Source organism: Mustelus asterias, chromosome 16 (assembly GCF_964213995.1).
Source record: "Mustelus asterias chromosome 16, sMusAst1.hap1.1, whole genome shotgun sequence".
NCBI lineage: Eukaryota > Metazoa > Chordata > Chondrichthyes > Carcharhiniformes > Triakidae > Mustelus > Mustelus asterias.
In genome coordinates this window covers 47392953-47414879 of record NC_135816.1, presented here as the reverse complement: position 1 = coordinate 47414879, position 21927 = coordinate 47392953, and the positions used below count along the sequence as shown (strand labels likewise).

Sequence of the window (21927 nt, the reverse complement as noted above, 5' to 3'; positions counted from 1 at the left end):
TCACGAACAGCTTCTTCCCTGATGCCATCAGACATTTGAATGGACCTACCATATATTAAGCTGATCTTTCTCTGCACCCTAGCTGTGACTGCCACATTATATTTGGCACCCTCTCCTTTCCTCTCCCCTATGTACACTATGAACGATATGTTTTGTCTGTATGAGCTCACAAGAAACATGATGGCACAGTGGTTAGCACTGCTGCCTCACAACGCCAGGGTTCAATTTCCAGCTGGGTCACTATCTGTGTGCAGTCTGTACGTTCTCCCCGTGTCTGCATGGGTTTGCTTCAGTTTCCTCCCCACAGTCCAAAAGAGGCGCTGGTCAGGTGCATTGGCTAGGCTAAATTCTCCTTTGGTGTACCCGAACGGGAGGGTGGCGCGCGTGATTTTCTCGTTGACCTAAACTACATCAATGCAAATAAAAGAAAAGGGGATGTTCACAGTAACTTCATTGCAGTGTTAATGTAAACCCACTGGTGTCACTCATAAATAAACTTTTCACTCTATCCCAATACATGTGACAATAATAAATCAAATCAAATTCTTTGCCTGACCCCCTTTATTGGGTCTGGATGCGTGTTGATGATGACATGAGTGTGAAAAGCAAACATCCCAGAGACATGTGCTATGCCGAGCAATAGACCGAGAATATTTGTTAAAAAGCTGCCTCCATGGGGGGCGGGGTTCTAGCATGGTGGAATTCCAGATCCCCGGGCCAGGGTTCCAGATCCCCGGGCCAGGGTTCTAGAAACCCAGCCCAGATCCCCGGACCCGCCGCGCGCTGCGCTCAGTCTCCGACCCGGCTCCATCTAGAGGCACCTGGGGACGGCTGAAGTCCGGCGCAAGGCGATTCCCGAGAGTTTCCGAAGAACCTCGGCTGTTTCCGTCCTTTCTTTCCCCTCCCCCCCCCCTCTCATCCTCCTCCTCCTCCTCCACCACCACCGCTACCCCCGGGCCGGCCACGAATGCACCGAAACCCGAATGCCGGCGCGCAGAAATACCCCGCCTCGCCCCTGAATGTCGTTGCAACCCCCGAAATCGAATATTTCGGTGCTGCGGGGTTTTTTCCGGCGTTTCGCGATTGTTGACTTTACCCAAAAATCATCTACTTCCGCACAGGCCTGGAAGGCAAGATCCAAGATGGCGGCGCCTGGCAATGAAGAGGAGGAACTAACGCAAGAACAGACAGAGAAACTGTTGCAGTTTCAGGTAAATTGGCCAAACTCAACTGAATGCCGCAGAGGGCGGCTCGAGTTGTCTTTCTGGGGTACTTTTTAATTCATTTATTTGATTCATTTAGTCGTGTTTAAGGATTGAAGCCTCTTGCACCTGTGGCATTTTTCTGCACTCACATTTTCTGGTATAATCCCCCCCCCCATCCCACCAAATCTGGTATGAGAGACTTATTCCCCCCTTCTACCCCACTGCAGATTTATTTGCAACATTCGAAAGAGTAAGAATGCTAACAGCTTTAAACATAGAGTCAATTGAATCTACATGTCGTGCTAAGAAAATGTTACTTGGTGATCTTTGCTGTAACCGATTTAACTTTTTGCCCCCCCCCCCCCCCAGAACACAACTAGTAGTGATAAATTCCACTTATGAAATCGATTGAAAGGTTTGTTGCAAGATTGATGCATGCTAAATTTAGTGTAAAGCATTAAAATTAAGTTCTCAGTTAGTGTGAAGTAAACTATCAGGAACTTATGCAAAATAACTTATTAACTATGGTTTGTAAGCAACTATTTGTAATTGTCTTAGTGACATATGTGAAATCACCCATTAAAATAGTGAGTCTTAAAATGTTAAGAAATATCCCAAGACAATGTTGTTAAAACTTATAATTTGTAAATGTTTGGAAATCTATAAATTTCTATTCATTGGGAAAGACACAACATAAAACAAAGGAGTGATTTAGGAGGATTTTTTGCACAATTAGCTGGAAGTTAAAAACGCAGAAATTTTTGAGCAAGCGATTTTTCAAAATTATTTAGGATCCTTGAATAAGGCACTAACCCTGTGGTTTTACATCCATATCCTATATGTAATGTTTAGATCTGGTGACATATAAAAAGTCACTTTTTGCTCTGATATTTCAAGATATGGGATTCTTGGACTGCCAGATAAGCTGTTGCCAAGGCAAGAGTGGATAATTTTGAATGCACCAGCAGCTGTCAGGTAGTTTCCTCAAATGGTTTGTTCTGGACTGAACCACTGGAGAGGGGAAATGATTGCAGAGTGGAGGCAAGGCAGCCTCTTTCATCCTTTGTAAAGGGAGGAAGAGAAAATCAATGAACAAGTTGCAATTTAGTGGTGGCCCTAAGGTACAAATTAGTCACTATGTTAATTTACATTATAACCTAAACTGACATAGAATATTTATAAATGTACAACAAATTAAGTCATTTGTATAGGGCTTTTAATGTAGAAAAACATCCCAAGGCACTTAGCAAGAGCGTTTACCAATAAAAAATTTACACAGAACCACAGAAGGAGACATAAGAGTGGTGACTATAAGCTTGGTCAAAGAGGGTGGTTTAAAGGAGAAGGGAGCCTGAGAGATTTGGGGAGGGAATTCCAGAGTTTAGGTGCTTAACAGCTGAAGCAATGCCCATCAATAGTGGAGCGATTTAATATTTCAGGACGCCAAAATTGGGAGAGTGTGGAAATCTTGGAGGGTTCTAGGAATGGAGGAGCTATAGAGTTAGGGAGGGGCAAGACAATGTTGGGATTTGAAAGCAAGGATGAGGTTTTTACAATTGAGGCATTATTGGATCAGGAGTCTGTGCAGATCAGCAAGCACAGGTTGAGATATTGACATCAGAGTTTTGGACGAGCACAAGATTGTCGGGTGGAACATGGGAGGCCGGTAAGAAGAACATTAGAATTGTCAAGTCTAGAGATGAAGGTGCAGATGAGTGTTTCTGCAGCAGGAGAGGTGAAGCAGTGACAAAATTGGATGATATTATGGAAGTGAAAGTAAGAAGTCTTGGCAATGGAGTGGATGCGTATGAAGAAACTCATCTTTGGATCAGACACAATACTGAAGTGAACAGTTTTGTTTTCAGTTTCAGACATTTGCTAGGGAGGGGGATGGAAGTAATCATTGGGAAAGGAGGTTGTGATGAGTACAAAGAGAAATAACTTCAGTCATCACAATATTTAGTTGGTGGAAACGTTTCCTGTCCAATGCTCATTGTATGACAGATTAGAAATAATGAAATTAACACGTAACTAGAAGTCCTTAAACAATTATGCACCAGTCCCTCAGCTTTTGGTGCCCAAAAAGAGGAACAAATGGAAAATTTTGGGGTAGAATTACAGAAAGTAAATAAGGAATGTGCCTGCAAATGCCCATAAAAGCAATAAAATGTAAGACAGTTGCTTTATGTACCAGACCACACAACTTTCTCTATTTAAAGTTGATAATTGAATGCATACTTGTCAGTGCAGTTTTAATGAAAACATTTTCTTATCACCATAGGATTTGACTGGTATCGAGTCAATGGACCAATGCCGCCGTACGCTTGAGCAGCATCATTGGAACATTGAGGTAAAAATGAAGTAAAGAAGTGTACAATATTATAATGGGCTATGGCGTTGATTTAAAAATCGCTTTAAATGTGCTATTTTAAGCAAAAGTTCCTGATCAACTCAACTTTGACAGTTATCTTTATTTTGATATATAATGCTAATATTGCAGCAGGTATCAACAGCAAATGATTGTTACCTTGATACAGCCTGACTTGTAATGTGTCAGTTGAAAGTATTTAATCTATTTTTCTGATCATTGGATTACTCTTGTAGTCTCCTCCACTCCAATTTTTATCTTCTAGGCAGCTGTTCAGGATAGGCTAAATGAACAAGAAGGAGTTCCCAGTGTCTTCAACCCACCTTCCTCTCGTCCACTTCAAGTCCACACAGCAGATCACAGAGTCTATAGCTATGTAGTTTCAAGGCCACAGCCTAGGGTGAGAGAATATCAGAGTTACTTTACTCGTTTTATTTATAAAATCAATTCTATGAAAGCTCATTGCATTTCAGTTGAAATTGTATTGTAGAATTGTACTTTGAGTTATTTATAACTAGATTTGAATTTTTGTCTTCATGTGCTCATATTGTAGCTGAATATTAGTAGAATGGTAGGGAATTCCTTATTTGGATATATGTTGAATCATTATGCCATCTTGCATTATCTGTGAAGGTTATATTTTGTTCCTTATTTAAAATATATTCTTGGTAGGGCAGGGGAAATCATGAAATCAGTTATGGTTTTCAGAAGTAGATTAATGATACCTATACTGGGTTCTCAAGAGATCTCATTCAGGAAATTGCTGTTAAAGTTGTGCTTTTTAGATACCTATCCGCTTTGTGCCTGCTGTTTTTAATATATCCAATATAGCTTTGTATTTTATATATGGCCTGGTTGGATAGTGTGGTCAGACCACAAGTAAATTCTACCCTGATCAACTCGCATGCTATATCTGACTACATTTTAATTTGCTGTTTGTTTTAATGAATAAAATAAAAGTTTATTCGTGCAATTGTAACAATGACACCTGTTGAATTTTGCAGGGTCTCTTAGGATGGAGTTATTACTTGATAATGCTCCCATTCCGATTCACCTATTATACGCTACTGGACATCTTTAGGTGAGATACTGAAAATTTTCAAAAGCCAGCGTTTAAATTTTTTAAAATCCCTGAATCTAAACTCTTTTTTTGTATAGATTTGCTATACGGTTTATACGACCAGACCCTAGGAGCCGAGTTACTGATCCTGTTGGGGATGTAGTTGCATTTATTCAAAATTTTGAGGAACAGTATGGAAGAATTCATCCAGTCTTCTATCAAGGAACCTACAGTCAGGTTTGTGCACAAGTTCATTTTACAGTTGTGCGTATTTATTGTTCTGATGCCACAGGATTAGTGCTCTGATCTCAATTATTTACAATTTATAGTAACAACGCTCCGGGGGCTGGTGGTTTGTGCTGCCAGGTGGACCTGTTGGACTTTGGCCTGGTGTTGTGAGACTTCTTACTCGGTCATAGAAGACAGGCGGTAGCAGTGGAAGGGTGTGTTTCTGAATGGAGGGCTGTGACAAATGGTGTTCCTCAGGGATCAGTGCTGGGACCTTTGCTGTTTGTAATATACATAAATGATTTGGAGAAAAATATAATTGGTTTGATTAGTAAGTTTGTGGATGACACAAAGATTGGTGGAATTGCGGATAGCGATGAGGACCATCAGAGGATGCAGCAGGACATAGATCGGTTGGAGACTTGGGCGGAGAGATGGCAGATGGAGTTTAATCTGGACAAATGTGGGGTAATTCATTTTGGAAGGTCAAATACAGATGGGAAATATACAGTAAATGGCAGAACTCTTAAGAGTATTGATAGGCAAAGGGATCTGGGTTTACAGGTACACAGGTCACTGAAAGTGGCAACGCAGATGGAGAAAGTAGTCAAGAAGGCATACGGCATGCTTGCCTTCATTGACCAAGTAATTGAGTTTAAAAATTGGCAAGTCATGTTGCAGCTTTATAGAACCTTAGTTAGGCCGCACTTGGAATATAGTGTTCAATTCTGGTCGCCACACTACCAGAAGGATGTAGAGGCTTTGGAGAGGGTACAGAAAAGATTTACCAGGATGCTGCCTGGTGTATGGAGGGCATTAGCTATGAGGAGAGGTTGGAGAAACTTGATTTGTTCTCACTGGAACGACAGAGGTTGAGGGGCGACCTGATAGATGTCTACAAGATTATGAGGGGCATAGACAGAGTGGATAGTCAGAAGCTTTTTCCCAGGGTGGAAGAGTCAATTACTAGGGGGCATAGGTTTAAGATGCGAGGGGCAAGGTTTAAAGGAGATGTACGAGGCAAGTTTTTTACAGAGGGTGATGGGTGCCTGTGAGGGGAGGTAGTGGAAGCAAATATGATAGTGAGTTTTAAGGGGTGTCTTGACAAGTACATGAATAGGATGGGAATGGAGGGATATGGTCCCTGGATGGGTAGTGTGCTTTAGTTCAGTCGGGCAACATGTTTGGTGCAGGCTAGGAGGGCTGAAGGGCCTGTTCCTGTGCTGTAATTTTCTTTATTCTTTATTCTTTAACTTGTACTGTTCTATGTTCTATAGGGAGCGAGATAGCTTGATCTTGGTTTCGGAAAAGGTTCGGCACAACATTGTGGGCCGAAGGGCCTGTACTGTGCTGTACTGTTCTATGTTCTATGATGTTTTGAAGTTTATCTTCCCTTTTCTACCCCCAGCTATGTGCAAATTGTCTCCCATTCTCTCCTGAAATTGTCAATCGGATTGAGGTGTAGTTTCACAAGACGCTAATAATACAATTGCAGCTATTCAATGAGCTTTATTTGTGCTCTCAGCAAGAAGTCAGTTTCCATAAGAGAGCCTGCACTTCACATGGTTTGAAAATTAGTCAATGGTATTTTTTATGAAATGTTTATCTGCTGTATATTATGGATCCTTGTACTGTTGGAATGTGCATCGGAAGTAGTATGACTTGCCTACTAACTGTGCTTTTGATATTTCCGTAAACATAAAGCTAATCATGTAGCTCAGGCCAAGCTACATATCAATTTAAATGTAATAAATAAAATTATAGAGGAGCAAGATTAATCAGCAGTTAAACATAATTAGATTTGTCATCTCCCTTTCCAGTGGGTGATTGCATTTTTTAGACAAGTAAATTTATTCCTCACTACCTCCCAACATTCAGACATATTGTGAACAGAAGCCTGATTATATATAAATTTATGGCGCTACTTTACCCAGCTACAAATTAATAGAAAAATACACACTATTGAATTGCTTTTGAATTTAAACTCCATGGCCTCTAAGGCTTTTATCATATCAGTTAAAACTCCACTGTCTGGACAAAGTAAGCCAAGCCGCCTTTACATTTGAGCACAGCTGATCACGGTTTCACTGGATCATGTTTATGGCTGATGGGACTTTTGGGCAGGGGTCGCTGGACAGTAATTAAGAGATTCTCAGCCTCCAGAACAATGGAGCCAATTGTTTTGCATCCGCGTCCCGATGGAGGAGGTCAAAGATTGCTACTGCCTCTGCAAGAAGCTACTCAATTTCCATGAAACAATGAAATATGTTTCTAACTGAATTCCAGCACCGATGCCGCTCAACAGATGCGCATGATTTTCTAGTTTACCCTAAACTCCATCAATGCAAATAAAATAAAAGGGGATTTTCACAGTAATTTCATTGCAGTGTTAATGTAAGCCTACTTGTGACTCTAATAAGCTTTAAAATGAGCAATTTTGCCTTGTCAGCATTTTAGGTTCTTTTTATTCATTTTCTCTTTCAAAAGTAAAGTTATTGAGCATGCTTTAGAATAATTTTAATCTCATTGCTGATTCAATCTGTTATTTTCAACATTCAATACAGGCACTGAATGATGCCAAACGGGAGCTTCGCTATTTACTAGTTTACCTTCATGGAGATGACCATCAGGACACGGATGATTTCTGTCGGTAAGTGAATGTAGTGTTTTGTATTTCTGAATTGCTATGTCATTTATTCAAAACCAACGCTTATACAGTGCCTTTTTCTTGTGAAGTAATTTGAGTTTGCAGAATAATTCCAAATTTCTGCTGCTTACATGGAAATTGTTTGAATGCTATATACTGTAGTTGCACAAGCATATTAACATTATGGTATGGTGGGTGGAGACTCACGCAGAGCATAAAAAAAGAAGTGGCATGGACCAGTTGGGCTGAATGACCGGTTCCTGTGCTGTAAGTTGTATGTAATTCTGTGTAGCCACACTGCACTGACCTGGTGCATAAATGCATCAAATTATGCCTTGCTAAATGCTACAAACCAGGAAGAAGCCAGGCTTGATTCTAAGATACATACAGAAAATGCTGGAATTGCTCAGCAGGTCTGGCAGCATCTGTGGAGAGAGAAATTGAGTTAACATTTCAGATCAAAAACCTCTCCAGAACTTATTGATTCTGGTCTGCTGAGCTTCTGATGTTTGCCATAAATACTGTAATTACGTGTGCATGTGGATAAAGGACCAGGAAAGAGCTGAGCTCTTTTCACTTTGAGCTTTTAATTAAATAGCTAGCTGGCACTTGTTTCCTTGGCGTTTGTGTGAAGATCAGTTATTTAAGTGAAGTAGGTAGTGTTTCAGTGACCTTGTCCAGTATTTGTGTCATTAAGAGTGGAGTCTGAAGGGGAATAAAATTGTGAAGATGTAAGGAGTTCTGTGATGGCAAGGTTCTTATTAACCCTTCAGGGAATAGAATAGTGCACGAGAGCTCTGAGCTGCTATAGAGCAAGGCTGGAACTTGGAAATATTTGAAATTTTGATTACTGTAAATCAGTGGTTCCCAAAGGGTGCGGCGCGCCACACTGGTGCGGTGAGAGAGGATGGCAAGTGGCGGGAAGATTCAAGGACAATCAAAGAAACATTTAAACATGGTTCAAACAAGCATTGTTTTATACTTTCTGGATGTCCCATGATATTATAAAGTAGTTGTGTTCTATGTTATGAATCAAGCATTGCTTAGGAGTTTGTTTTTTTTTTGTTTTTGAGTGTATTTCTTATCAATAAAAAATTTGGTGTGGCAACGAGCAAACTTTTATTCCGAAAAATGCGGCCCAGTGAAAAAAGTTTGGGAACCACTGCTGTAAACACTTGTGTGTCTTTATGATTTATGCTGCATTTATATTGCACTAATTAGGGCATTATCAAGGACACTTTTGTTTATCAGTTGCCCCCCACCCTTCCAATGATGATTCATAAGGTATGGTTCCAGAGGAACCAGCATGCCTCCAGCAAATGACCAATACTCAAGTGCCTGCCAAGGTAGAGTGTAAGGGCGCTATTTGACCATAGGGTCATCATGCTAGCCTACTGATGCTCATATGAAGAAAGGTCACTTTGCTGACTGACATTCATTGAATTATACCTCTGCAAAAGGGTGGGACTTGGGTTTGGCAGCTTATCAGTGATGAATGACTAAATGGCAGTTTCTTTCCACTTCAGTAATACAATATGCAGCCCGGAGGTTGTAAACTTCATCAACACTAGGATGCTTTTCTGGGCCTGTTCCACCAGTAAGCCAGAAGGCTACAGGGGTAAGTGGTTTTTATCTTTACAAAAAGTAAAGTCTGCTGATGCACTGATGAATTTTACCCTATTTTCAATTTGCTGAAATGATTGCATGGTAAATAAAATTCTGCCCAAAGTAATGGATCAAGATACATTTCTTCGGGTCTCTGATAACTGTTCCTGGTGCTAACAGTAGTTTCCATGAATGATTGTGGTTGGCAGCTCGCGCTCAGTAACTGCTGTAAAATATAGATCTCCTGCGGTATAACTTGGTGACTTTTTATGCATTGTTATATTGTGTTCTATATGTATGCCTTGCCTGTTTGTGCATTCCATAGGGGTTTCTGTCTGTCTTTATTTACATGGAGTTCTTGATCACTTTTTGGTTTTCTGCATTTTTTTTGCATTTCTCTTTTTGTGGACCGATTTGTCTTTTTTAACTCCAATACTGGAATGTGCTTTGAAACATTACTGTGTTTTAATTAGCAAACTTGTCTCTCCTCCAATAGCTCCCTGCATTATTCCCCCCCATGGACTGTTTGAACCTACAACCTATCAATCCTCTTTCTATTAATAGCTTCCTGCTGCACTTCACCATTATCTAACCAACAATCCCTGTATCCCTTTTGGTAATTTTATTGGCTTTATTGCATTTAACTCTTGAAATGCCACTGTTCCATCTTGTGTAGTACCAAAATTGCACTGGCATTTCAAAAGCCATTAGCATTTCTAAACCGGATCAATAGGGTGACCAGAGCAAGTTGTTAATGCAAAAGTTGGTGGACAGCAGCCAACTGGTGGCAAGGAAGTGACAGATTTGATGTTAGAGCCATGAAGGTGAGAAAGTGGGCTCAAGGGCTGTGGCCGAGGGAGGTGGCCGGCACAGATGGTTTAGAGAGTGGGCTTAAGGTCACAGAACGGGGGCAGCAATAAAATAAAACTGGTTTACAAACACAGTGCAGAGCAAATGGCTGTTGTACTGTGGCAATTTGTGCCATTGCACTGTCAGTAGTACTGAAAGGCAATTATAATTCTAATAGGTGTTATTGAGGACAAAATAGCCATCCATTACTCGGTGTCAAGCTCTGATGCAAGAAATGGGAGCGTTTTAATGGGAGGTGAATGCAGTTACAGTGGTAAGGTCCCAGCAGATAAGAACATCACAAATGTAACCCCTCTATTCAAGAAAGGAGGAGGCAGAAAACTGTAGTAAGCCTGTTAGCCCAACATTTGCCATTAGGGGAAAATGCTGGATTCCATTTATTAAGGGAGTTGTAGCAAGGCATCTAGAAAATTACAATGCAATCGAGCAGAGCCAACACATTGTTTTGTGAAAGGACAATTATGTTTGACAAGTTTATTAGAGTTCTTTGAGGATGTAACAGGCAGGGTGGATAAAGGGAAACCAGTAAATGTAGTATATTTGGAATTCCAAAGGTCCCACAGAAAAGGTTACTACACAATATAGGAGCTCATGGTTTTGGGGTAAAAGTGAGCATGAATAGAAGATTGGCTGACTCACTAGAAAAAGGATCAGAATAAACAGGTCAATTTTCAAATTGGCAAACTAACTAATGGAGCGCCACAGGATTAGTGCTCTGATCTCAATTATTTACAATTTATAGTAACAATGCTCCGGGGGCTGGTGGTTTGTGCTGCCAGGTGGACCTGTTGGACTTTGGCCTGGTGTTGTGAGACTTCTTACTCGGTCATAGAAGACAGGCGGTAGCAGTGGAAGGGTGTGTTTCTGAATGGAGGGCTGTGACAAATGGTGTTCCTCAGGGATCAGTGCTGGGACCTTTGCTGTTTGTAATATACATAAATGATTTGGAGAAAAATATAATTGGTTTGATTAGTAAGTTTGTGGATGACACAAAGATTGGTGGAATTGCGGATAGCGATGAGGACCATCAGAGGATGCAGCAGGACATAGATCGGTTGGAGACTTGGGCGGAGAGATGGCAGATGGAGTTTAATCTGGACAAATGTGGGGTAATTCATTTTGGAAGGTCAAATACAGATGGGAAATATACAGTAAATGGCAGAACTCTTAAGAGTATTGATAGGCAAAGGGATCTGGGTTTACAGGTACACAGGTCACTGAAAGTGGCAACGCAGATGGAGAAGGTAGTCAAGAAGGCATACGGCATGCTTGCCTTCATTGACCAAGTAATTGAGTTTAAAAATTGGCAAGTCATGTTGCAGCTTTATAGAACCTTAGTTAGGCCGCACTTGGAATATAGTGTTCAATTCTGGTCGCCACACTACCAGAAGGATGTAGAGGCTTTGGAGAGGGTACAGAAAAGATTTACCAGGATGCTGCCTGGTGTATGGAGGGCATTAGCTATGAGGAGAGGTTGGAGAAACTTGATTTGTTCTCACTGGAACGACAGAGGTTGAGGGGCGACCTGATAGATGTCTACAAGATTATGAGGGGCATAGACAGAGTGGATAGTCAGAAGCTTTTTCCCAGGGTGGAAGAGTCAATTACTAGGGGGCATAGGTTTAAGATGCGAGGGGCAAGGTTTAAAGGAGATGTACGAGGCAAGTTTTTTACAGAGGGTGATGGGTGCCTGTGTGGGGAGGTAGTGGAAGCAAATATGATAGTGAGTTTTAAGGGGTGTCTTGACAAGTACATGAATAGGATGGGAATGGAGGGATATGGTCCCTGGATGGGTAGTGTGTTTTAGTTCAGTCGGGCAACATGTTTGGTGCAGGCTAGGAGGGCTGAAGGGCCTGTTCCTGTGCTGTAATTTTCTTTATTCTTTATTCTTTAACTTGTACTGTTCTATGTTCTATAGGGAGCGAGATAGCTTGATCTTGGTTTCGGAAAAGGTTCGGCACAACATTGTGGGCCGAAGGGCCTGTACTGTACTGTACTGTTCTAACTTGGATGAAGCCACAGACTGTATTGTAGCCAAATTTGCCGAGGATGCAAAGATAGCTAGGCAACCAACTTGGGAAGAAGTTACACAAAGAGTCTTCAAAGGGACATCGGTAGTTTAAGTGAGTGGGCAAAAGAATTGGCAGATGGCCTATAGTGAGGTTGTCCCTTTTGGTGTGAGAAATACAAAAGTAGAATATTAAATAGAGAGAGATTGTAGAACACTACAGGGTAGAGGGATCTGGGAGTCCTCGTACATGAATCAGAAAAAGTTAGCATGTAGGTACAGCAAGTAATTAGGAAAGTAAATGGAATGTTGGCCTTTATTGAAATGGTGATGGAATATGAAATCGGGAAAGTTTTTTGTTTAAAAACTTTACAGGGTATTGGTGAGATCTTGCCAAGAGTACTGTGTACAGTTTTGGTCTCCTTACTTTAAGAGGAATATGTTTGAATTGGAAGCCGTTCAGAAAAGGTTCATTTGGCTGATTCCTGGGATGAAGAATTTGCCTTATGGTTGGTTGAACAAGTTGGGCCTGTAGTCATTTAGATGTTTAGAATAAGTGGTGATCTTATTGAAACATAAGATTCTGAGGGGGCTTGATAGGGTAGACCTGAGAGGATGTATCCCATCATCGAGGAATTTAAAACTCGGGTTTCAAAATAAGGGGTCTCACATTTAGGAAAGTAATGATAAGGATTTTTTTCTTTTGAGGGCATTTTAATCTTGAGCAGAGAGCAGTGGAGGCTGGATCATTGAATATATTAAAGGCAAAGGAAGACACATTGTTGATCCACGAGTGAGTCCAGGGCCATGGGAGCAGGCAGGGAAATGGACTTAAGTACACAAAAAGATCAGCCATGATCTTTTAAATGGCAGAGCAGGCTCAAGGAGCCAAAGGACCTCCTGCTGCTATTTCTTATGTCATTTTTAATTGTGTGTATGTGTGTATATATAGAAGCCTGTTATTCTGTACTGCAGGATGAATTATTTTTCAGATTCCGCCTCTCTAGTCAATAATTCTATTTATAGCACATGCTTATTTGCTGCAGCAATCTAATCGTGTTACAGTTAACAATCATGATGGTGAGATAAATTAAAATAACATAATAAAGGTAGCCCAATGCACCTTGTCTAACTTGTAGAAATGTTCAGTTTATGCCACACAACATTTCTTCTCGCACCTTGGAGAGAATTTTGTTCGACTAAAATCCTAAACATGAATTTCTCATAAAGGTCTCTCTGCGTGTAATCTATTATAATTTTTTTAATGTTAAAATGTTAAATTGACAAGGAAACTCCATTTTCCCATTAAAAATTAGGTAACTTATGATCAGGCTTTTTTCATCTTTTTATGCCAGACTTGCCCTATTTTTATATTTCCTCACTGCACTGTTGTCAATTTCATTGTTGAGTTTCAAAAAGATGTTTGTACTGAAATTGGAAGGTACTGTAATTGAATTACCATGTTACACATTAAGTATAAGTGACTCTGTTTCTTGTTTCGCGTTTGTCCGCTGTCCGAGATCTTCATTTTCCAAGCTGATTTTTGCAAATATCACATGACCACAATGTGCTTGAAAAGCCTTCACGGTGACATGTGAAAATTAGAGTAACTCTGCAAGATCTCAGATGTACGTATAATGATTCGACATCTTGAACCATGTTCTGAAAGTCTTAATTCAATATGCACTATTTTAAAAATGAAAACCTCTTCTCATAACCTCAAAAAGATTAGCTGCAGGGTGAAAACAGCATAAGATCCATTAACTGAAAGACCGTTGTTGACTGTTTTTAGATCAAGTTTCATCAAGAGGTTTTTGCTTGGGCCATAATTGCATGAACTATAAAGTGGGATGGACATGGCCAATAGCTTTGTTGTGCTGCTATGAACTGGGCAGAAAACTTCAGGTGGCTGGACATCATTTCAAGGAGAGAACTATTTCAGGAGCATGGTGAAAGAATTAGGAGTGCTTCCTACTAGTTGGATTGCTTTTCAGACGAGCCATGCAGACTCAAAGGCCAAATTACCTCTTCAGTGCTGTTTTGTTTCATGATCCTTCAAGAAGTAACTATGGAAATGCTCATTTTTGCTACCAACAGCATGACCGTTGCTGGTCCATGATTGATTCTGTATGCAAGACCCACAATATAAATCCTGGTTAGTGGTAAAATAATATTATTTTAATGTTTTTTCAAACAAGCTAACGAGTATGCCTATATATTTCAGTGTCTCAGGCTTTACGTGAGAACACCTATCCATTTTTGGCAATGATCATGCTGAAGGAACAACGAATGACGGTAGTTGGCCGTTTAGAAGGCCTTCTTCGGGCTGAAGATTTTGTCAACCAACTGACATTTATTATGGATGCTAATGCTACATATTTGGTATCAGAACGACTTGATAGGTATGATGTGGAATAATTTACTGCCTTAGATGTTAATAGGAGCCCTCAATTGCTGTAGTAGTTTTGTATGTAACATTGTATTATGTGACTGGCTATCTGTGAATAATGCATCTAAAATCCATAAAATAATGGGTCAAGCGTGCACTACCCTGTAGTTCTGTGAGTAAGCTGTTTCAAATAATTTGGTTATTTAAAAAACTTTTGTATTCAATAAGGTTAGTACCAGGAATTAAGCAATTTCAATTTTTGGCATGTGGCATTCCCAAGTACTAAAGTACTGAGCGCGAGGTGGAAGTAAATCCACCTCGCGCTCAGTCCCAACTTTGGAAAAGTAGTCCCGACTTCCCTTAGTTTGATCAGCCAGGGTTGATTCATGTCTCGCAACTAAAGGTCGGTACCAACTTTATTATATCAAGAGCAAATTTTTGTTCACAGAGGGTGGTGATAATTCTAGCAAGAAAAGATTGTTGGATTTACTGTTTATTGGAAATGTTGAACCGTATCTTTGGAAAGGGAACAAGGGAAAATTGACGGATTTTTAAAAATGATTTGTTTTGAGACTCCAATTAAAATGGCAACTTTGCTTCATCCTACAATCCTTGATATAAATATTGAAGTTCTTTAATTTCCTTGTGTTTAAAGAGGTTTAGGCTTGGGTTCAGTCTCCATTGATATGTTAAATCAGTGTTCCCTAATAGTGGCATGACAATCTAAGCCAGGTCACTGATTGTACTACTAAACCAGAAGGTTCATGCTTCAGGAAGATAGAAGGTGTAGCAAATGTTACAATGATGCTCATTGTTCCTGTGCATTTTTAGTAACAAAGCCAAGAGTGTATTTAATATGTCTTCAAAAGCAAGAGTTTTTGTGGGCAGAGTGCCAAGTGTCAAATAGGAAAAGGGATGGAGTGAGTAATTCTTTTTTGGACCACATTCCTGCTGCTTTTGAAGTAATACTAAGAAAATCCATCCTTTGACCAATATTAACTTGGTTCTCTAGCAAAGGTTGGTTTAATCAAGATTTGCTGTGTCTTTAAATAGCATGCAGTTGAACCTATTGGTGAATTCTTGGTTATGTGAATATTGTTATGTGAAGCGATTATGTAAATAGTTTGATATTCTTGTCTCTTCAATCTCCAGAGAGGAAAGGAATCAGACGCAAGTGTTAAGACAGCAGCAAGATGAAGCTTATTTGGCTTCACTTCGTGCAGACCAGGAAAAAGAAAGGAAGAGAAAGGAGGCACAAGAGAAGAGGAGAAAAGAGGAGGAGGATGTTAGGCAACAGATACTTGCAGAGGAACGAAGACAACGAGTAAGAGAGATTTCCGTTTTGAGTTACTGCATAGAAATATTTTGATAGAATCTGTTTTCAGTGGCTTTATGACATCCATCCACATAGTCGTAGAGGTTTACAGCATGGAAACAAGCCCTTTGGCCCAACTTGTCTGTGCCGCCCTTTTTCTTAAAATCACTAAGCTAGTCCCAATTGCCCACATCTGGCCCAAATCCCTCCATACCCGTTTTACCCATGTAAATGTCTAAATGCTTTTTAAAAGACAAAATTGTACCTGCCTCTACTACTGCCTCTGGCAGCTTGTTCCAGACACTCACCACCCTCTGTGAAAAAATTGCCCCTCTGGATCCTTCGTACTTTTCCCCTCTCACCTTAAACCTATGCCCTCTAATTTTAGACTTCCCCAGCTTTGGGAAAATGTGTTGCCTATCTAGCTGATCTATGCCCCTCATTATTTTATAGACTCCTATAAGATCACCCCTAAGTCACCTAAGCTCCAGGGAAAAAAGTCCCAGTCTATCCAGCCTCTCCTTATAAATCGAGTCCCGGTAGCAGCTTAGTAAATCTTTTCTGCACTCTTTCTAGTTTAATAATATCCTTTCTGTAATAGGGTGACCAGAGCTGTTCACAGTATTCCAAGTGTGGCCTCCACATTTGGAGGTTTAACTGATGATTTTATTTCCCTGATGACTGAGCTAGTTGAGGCAGTGGATATTTAAATAATACAGAACAGGATGGTCTCTGGTTCAATCTCTGCAAGTCTGAATGTATTCCCTGCCTTGAGTCTTTTCCAGACAGTCCAAGCAGTATTAAAATTGTTTTTAAGTTGGCAAATACTCAAGTGGAGCAGTGATTTTTATTTATCCAGTCATTAACAGTAAGAATCTTCCATACTTCCTATTTATGTAATGCAAAGCACCTGAAATGTTGTATTCCTTAAATCCTTGGGAATAAAAGGCTTATGAAACTGATTAAATTACTTCAGCCATGTTAGGAGGTAAAAATTGGCCTTGGTGCCAACGTGTTTAAGGAGAAGATTTGGACAGATTCTTCTTCCTGATTTCTCTCCAGCAACACCTACTGGAAGTACACTTGTTGGCATTGGTTGAAAACAGGATCAGATTAGACGACAATGGCTGTGGATGAAACGGAGCTTGTGCCCATCACCTAATTAATCTTCATTAATTCGATTGAAATTCCAAGCTATTCATAATCAGCGTATGTTAAATGTTTATAATAATGAAAGCAAAATTTTGCGGATGCTGGATTGAAATAAGAGCAAATAATGCTGGATAAGCTCAGCTTGTCTAGCAGCATTTGTGGAGAGAGAAACAGGTGTTTGAGTCCATTTGACTCTTTCGTTACTCTTTTATCTTTGTAAATGTGTAAATGTGAGAAAAAAACAATTTTTTTTATGGCTGCAGAGTTTGCAGGAAGAGAAAGAACGCAAGTCTGAACGTCTTCCTCCTGAGCCTTTCCCAGACAATCCAGACAGTGTTAAAATTGTCTTTAAGTTGCCAAATGACACTCGAGTGGAGCGGCGATTTCTATTTACCCAGTCATTAACAGTAAGAATATTCCATACTTCCTACTTACATAATGAAAAACACTTGAAATGTTATCTTCCTTAAATCCTTGAGAATTAAAAGCTTATGATACTGCATTTAACATAGTTTCAGTTATTGGTACTTCTACAAAATACAGTAGTTATTTTTATTGACTGCAATAAACTGTCTTTATTGCTGTAGAGATGAAATTTATTTTATTTGCTTAGTCAGCATGCTTATGAAAGTGTATATTGAAATTGTGCAATACAATAAGTTGTACGTGCTTAGAAATGATTTATTTTGGCCCAACAATGCTCTCTAAATTACCAATCTGATTGTATTGTTACTATGCAACACTTCTCTCAGCATCTGCACCCCCTTGCCTCCACCCTACCTCCAATAATTAGGCAATTGGCAACCAGGTATTTACAAAGTTCAAACCTTTTATTTTCAGTCTGAATTTTTTTGTTTTGAGATTAATACTATGGTGCCCAACAAAACTGAAAGTTCTATTTATAATTTCATTTGTTGGCACACATCTATTGTTAAACATCTGTTAAGTACAATCAATTTCTATGTCCAAACATTGGACCTAAAAGTTGCCCTTACTGTTTGCATGGGTTTACCTACTATATCCATTATCTTCCCTTGGTCTCTGCAAATTCAGCTGCTTTCTGCCATGGCTATAGCAGGAACAGTGTAGTTGACCTCCTCATGCAGAATAAAATTGGACAGGTTTCCCTCTCTTCGTTACTATTCAGTAATGCCTTCTTGAAGTTTGCCTTACACAGGGACGTTGTGGAGGACAGAATTTTATGTGGCTACCCCAAGGTGGTTGACCTACTGGAAATCATCATTGAGGCTTGTATATGATTAATGGGCATGTGAAAGAGGAACGCACTGGTGGACAACCAGTACTTGTAGAAAGGTGTGCTTGAGCAATGAGGAAAACGAGAAAGAAGACAGTTGCATTTTTAAAAAAAAGTAAATTATTTTCTTACAGAAATTAATATATTTTTCTTTCATTGCAGGTGATATATGACTTTTTGTTCTCCTTGAAAGAAACTCCTGAGAAATTTCAAATAGTTGCTAACTTTCCACGCAGAGTACTGCCCTGCTTGCCCACAGAGAGAGAGCCAAATCCACCCACCCTGCAGCAGGCAGGATTGAGTCGCTGTGAAGTCTTGTTCGTTCAAGATCTTACTGATGATTGAACCAGAAGCTAACTATGGGATCAATTTTTAATAGCTGCACAGTATAACGGATCACAGAGACTTTCTCACAAACGAGCCAAGTTTCTGCTGCATTGGTTGGCAAATGTCTATGCAGCCAAGTCGCTCGTCATTTCCTGGGATGAACTGCGCTGTCCATCACTATGCTATTTTTAAAAAAAAATACACAAAAAATCCCTGCAATGTTGAGCAATTTTTGACCAGAAGATATAAAAGTAAATTAACCAATTTCTCTACCTGCATAGTCCCTAGATTACACCATCGGAGAGCCCTTACCCCTTTTTTCTGCTAATTTTGTTTTCCCATTTACCTATATTTATGTTGTATTTCTATTAAAAGATGGAAAAAAAAAGAGACCAAAGGAGGGTTGGCTGTTATTGAATTGTTTGAACCTGGACTGGTTTAAGTTCTTAATTGCCATGGCCTTTGCTATGGTGAAGCCTCAGTATGTAGTTTGTCAGCCTATAGTGCCTGTGGTAACTAGAGCTTGCTCCTTGTTTAATACTTGAGCAGGTTTACTGTACTTGAGGTGTAATTTATTCCAACAGTATAAATTAAAACAGTTTTAGAATTTTATTGTGTTGAATCATTTTTCTATGCATAGATTTCTTTTTGAACCATTTTCTGTAACTTCATTACAACCGATGGTAGCTGTTTGGTACACCAAATAGTTGAATTGATGTATCAGCATTAAAAGGCTATATTGTCTCCATTCATTTGTTCTTTTTGACCTTCCTGTCATCAGCAATGTTTAGTTTTTTTTCAGTCATTCTCCACTATTGTACTGACGTGTACAGATATCTGGTGATTTCAAATTAACCTTTTTGCCAGTTTTTTTCTGCACCTATTTATAAAGTGCTTCAAATCTTTATTGAAACAAATACATATTTATCACTTCCTGTGAGAACAACAACACTTCAGTGGAGAACTGACCCCTTTTTGGACCATGTGCCTGATGGCCTCATAGTTTGCTGCAAGGCATCAAGTATATGTACTGTTTGGTCAGGATTATCGTTTAGGATTACTGCACTCTTTCACTAAACGGCATTTTAACTATTTGCATATTGTCCATTGTTTTCCTGTTTTGCCAAGATGCATTATGACTTGTGTCACAATCTTGAATAGATTTTGGGTGGTAGTTAATAATGAAATTACTTTGCCGCCACAAACAGCTATTGGCCTTAATATTCTACTAGTTCATTGAATTATAATGAAATGATAACGTTGGCTTTGCTTTTTTTTTCTGGTCTCCAGATAGGCTTTTGTAGCAATTTTTTTGAATACACATATATGATTTTTAAAAAACCTTGCAGATAATAGTTCTAATCATTCTGGCATCCATATTATGCTGCAAGATTAGATGCCTAAGTTTTCATAAACTTATAAATGTTAATGTTTTCAATTTGAGTTACAATTATGACATTGATAGTGTTCAGATTTGGATATTCATTTTGGCATTTCTGTTTACAGGGTAGTTTGCCTTGCATATATATAAAGTTGATTTTTAAAAAAATATATCTAACGCCAATCAGTGCCATTTATGTTTCTCATGACTGACATCCAAGGTAGTCAGTGCTTCCAGTTGCTATATTTATGAGTTGATCTTAGATAAGACGGAATAGCAGTCAGTATTGGTTTTGATAAACTCCCCAAATGCTCTTGACTTGGAAAGATTACAAGCTTGATTCTTGTATTTATTTTTAGAAACTTGGTTGTGACGTCAATGGCTTATGATTTCTTTCTTCTGTCTTGTGCTTGCTATTACCAATTACTGAATTGTTAATATAATTGCCATTACATTCCATAGGTATAGAGCAGATAGTTTGGGTTTTCATGTCAAGCTGTAATCTGCAAAAACAATGGAAAATATTTACAAACTAAATTAATTGATATGTTATATGACTTTAGAGGCTAGAATCTGCAGACAGCTGCCGAGAGAAGCGATCTCACTTAATGTTTGTGTATATTTATTGGCAAGACGGTTGAGATTAGGAACTTAGAAGTCTGGGGGAAGCAAATTTCTAATGATGTGAACAATGCTTTAGCAGTCTTGGATATTTTCCCACAAAATATGCAGCTTCAACGCCTGTTTTGTTGTCCTGCTTGTTAAGTCATGCCCTTTCTAGTGCGTTTTTGGGATGTTGACTCAATTTATTGCAGTTAATATAAAGTTCGGAACTTGAGAACGGTGCAAACTACAATGAAACAAGTATTGCCTGTTTTGGGACTGAAGGATTAAAATCTTGTCTGGTAGCAGATGTATCCCCAACAGTCTAACAGTACCCAAATAGATGTCATAGGCATTTTAACTATCAGGTCGGTAGCTACTACTATAATTCTTGTCTTTTTAAATACTTAGAAGTATATTCCTGATAGTAATACTTGTTTGTGAAAAATCAGGGAAATTCTAAAGGACCACATGTTTTTTGTTCCTTTTTTGTTGTTTAATAATGTTTCTCAGACCATCATTTAAAAACAAACTTAATTACTCAAATTGAAAATGCTTTTTGTAAAACTTGTAGAAAAAAATATTTTTTTTACTAATTTTTCTTGCTAAATTGCCAGAGAATAATCTTTCTGTATTTCATGGCTGTTTGTTGGAAGTGTTTGAATCAACCTATTCATAGCATTTTTTTATTTTTCTGGAATGGAACAAATTTTGAACTGCTTGTTGCAGTTCCGATAGTGCTGTCTATTCCGATAGATTTGTGGTGTGTACTGAAAGAGTTGAGTGAGCTCGAAATACAACCTTAAGCCAAAATCTGCTGCTCTGTTTTCTGTCCACCTAGAAATGACCATTTTCAAACCAAAATTCACCCCCCCCTCCCCCATTTGAGACCATTTAAAAGATTAACAAGAATAGGGCATTGAGTGATACTGCATCTGAAATTGAATTCTGAATACAGTTTTCCATGTTCAAAATCTGAAATTGAAGAAATTGCTATGTATGATGCTGTAAATTCAATACTCATCCCATGTCTTGTAACTTATTGAAGTTGAATGGAATACAAATATTAATTACTTGAGGAATGTGTGAGTAATTTGTAATTTTTAATATTTTTGTCTTGAGTTTATAAATGATCAAATTGGTTAATGTCACCTGAAATATTACAAGTATAAGTGAGCTTATCCACTGCTTTTATCCTTGTTTTTAGAATTTTCTACACTGCAACATAAAGCCTTATTCTCTATAGCGACAAAGTTGTATATTTCAACAGAAGAAGCCAATTGCGCAAAACCCGTCTCTCATCCCCTTTAGTCATTTTTGTACAGAAATAATAGAATGCACAACCTTTTAACTCGAGGCTGGTTATGGATTCATAACTCCAGAGATGTGAGCAGATGACCCAGACAGACACTTTTGTACAAATTGTGGAGGGAGGTCTGTGCTGTTAGCAGTGCTGTGTTATAAATGATATTAAATGTAACCCTTCGGGTGGATGTAAAAGATTCCATGGTACT

At 39.1% G+C, this 21927-nt stretch overlaps 1 protein-coding gene across 1 annotated transcript; it reads left to right on the top strand.

The window, feature by feature from the left end:
* The first annotated feature begins 611 nt into the window (after positions 1-611).
* Positions 612-21657, top strand: faf2 (Fas associated factor family member 2). Its single transcript, XM_078231047.1, has 11 exons — positions 612-1211; positions 3487-3555; positions 3839-3973; positions 4578-4654; positions 4732-4870; positions 7426-7511; positions 9035-9126; positions 14216-14393; positions 15533-15704; positions 17111-17254; positions 18265-21657. The coding sequence occupies exons 1-11, from the start codon at positions 1020-1022 to the stop codon at positions 18445-18447; spliced, it is 1467 nt and encodes a 488-aa protein (XP_078087173.1). The 5' UTR covers positions 612-1019; the 3' UTR covers positions 18448-21657.
* Positions 21658-21927: the final 270 nt, after the last annotated feature.

Excerpts from the sequence above, each read along its gene's own strand:
- faf2 (XM_078231047.1), top strand. The coding sequence starts at position 1,020 with ATGTCGTTGCAACCCCCGAAATCGAATATTTCGGTGCTGCGGGGTTTT. Across the intron at positions 3,974-4,577 it reads TTTCAAGGCCACAGCCTAGG|GGTCTCTTAGGATGGAGTTA; the intron begins GTGAGAGAATAT and ends TGAATTTTGCAG. Across the intron at positions 14,394-15,532 it reads GTATCAGAACGACTTGATAG|AGAGGAAAGGAATCAGACGC; the intron begins GTATGATGTGGA and ends TTCAATCTCCAG.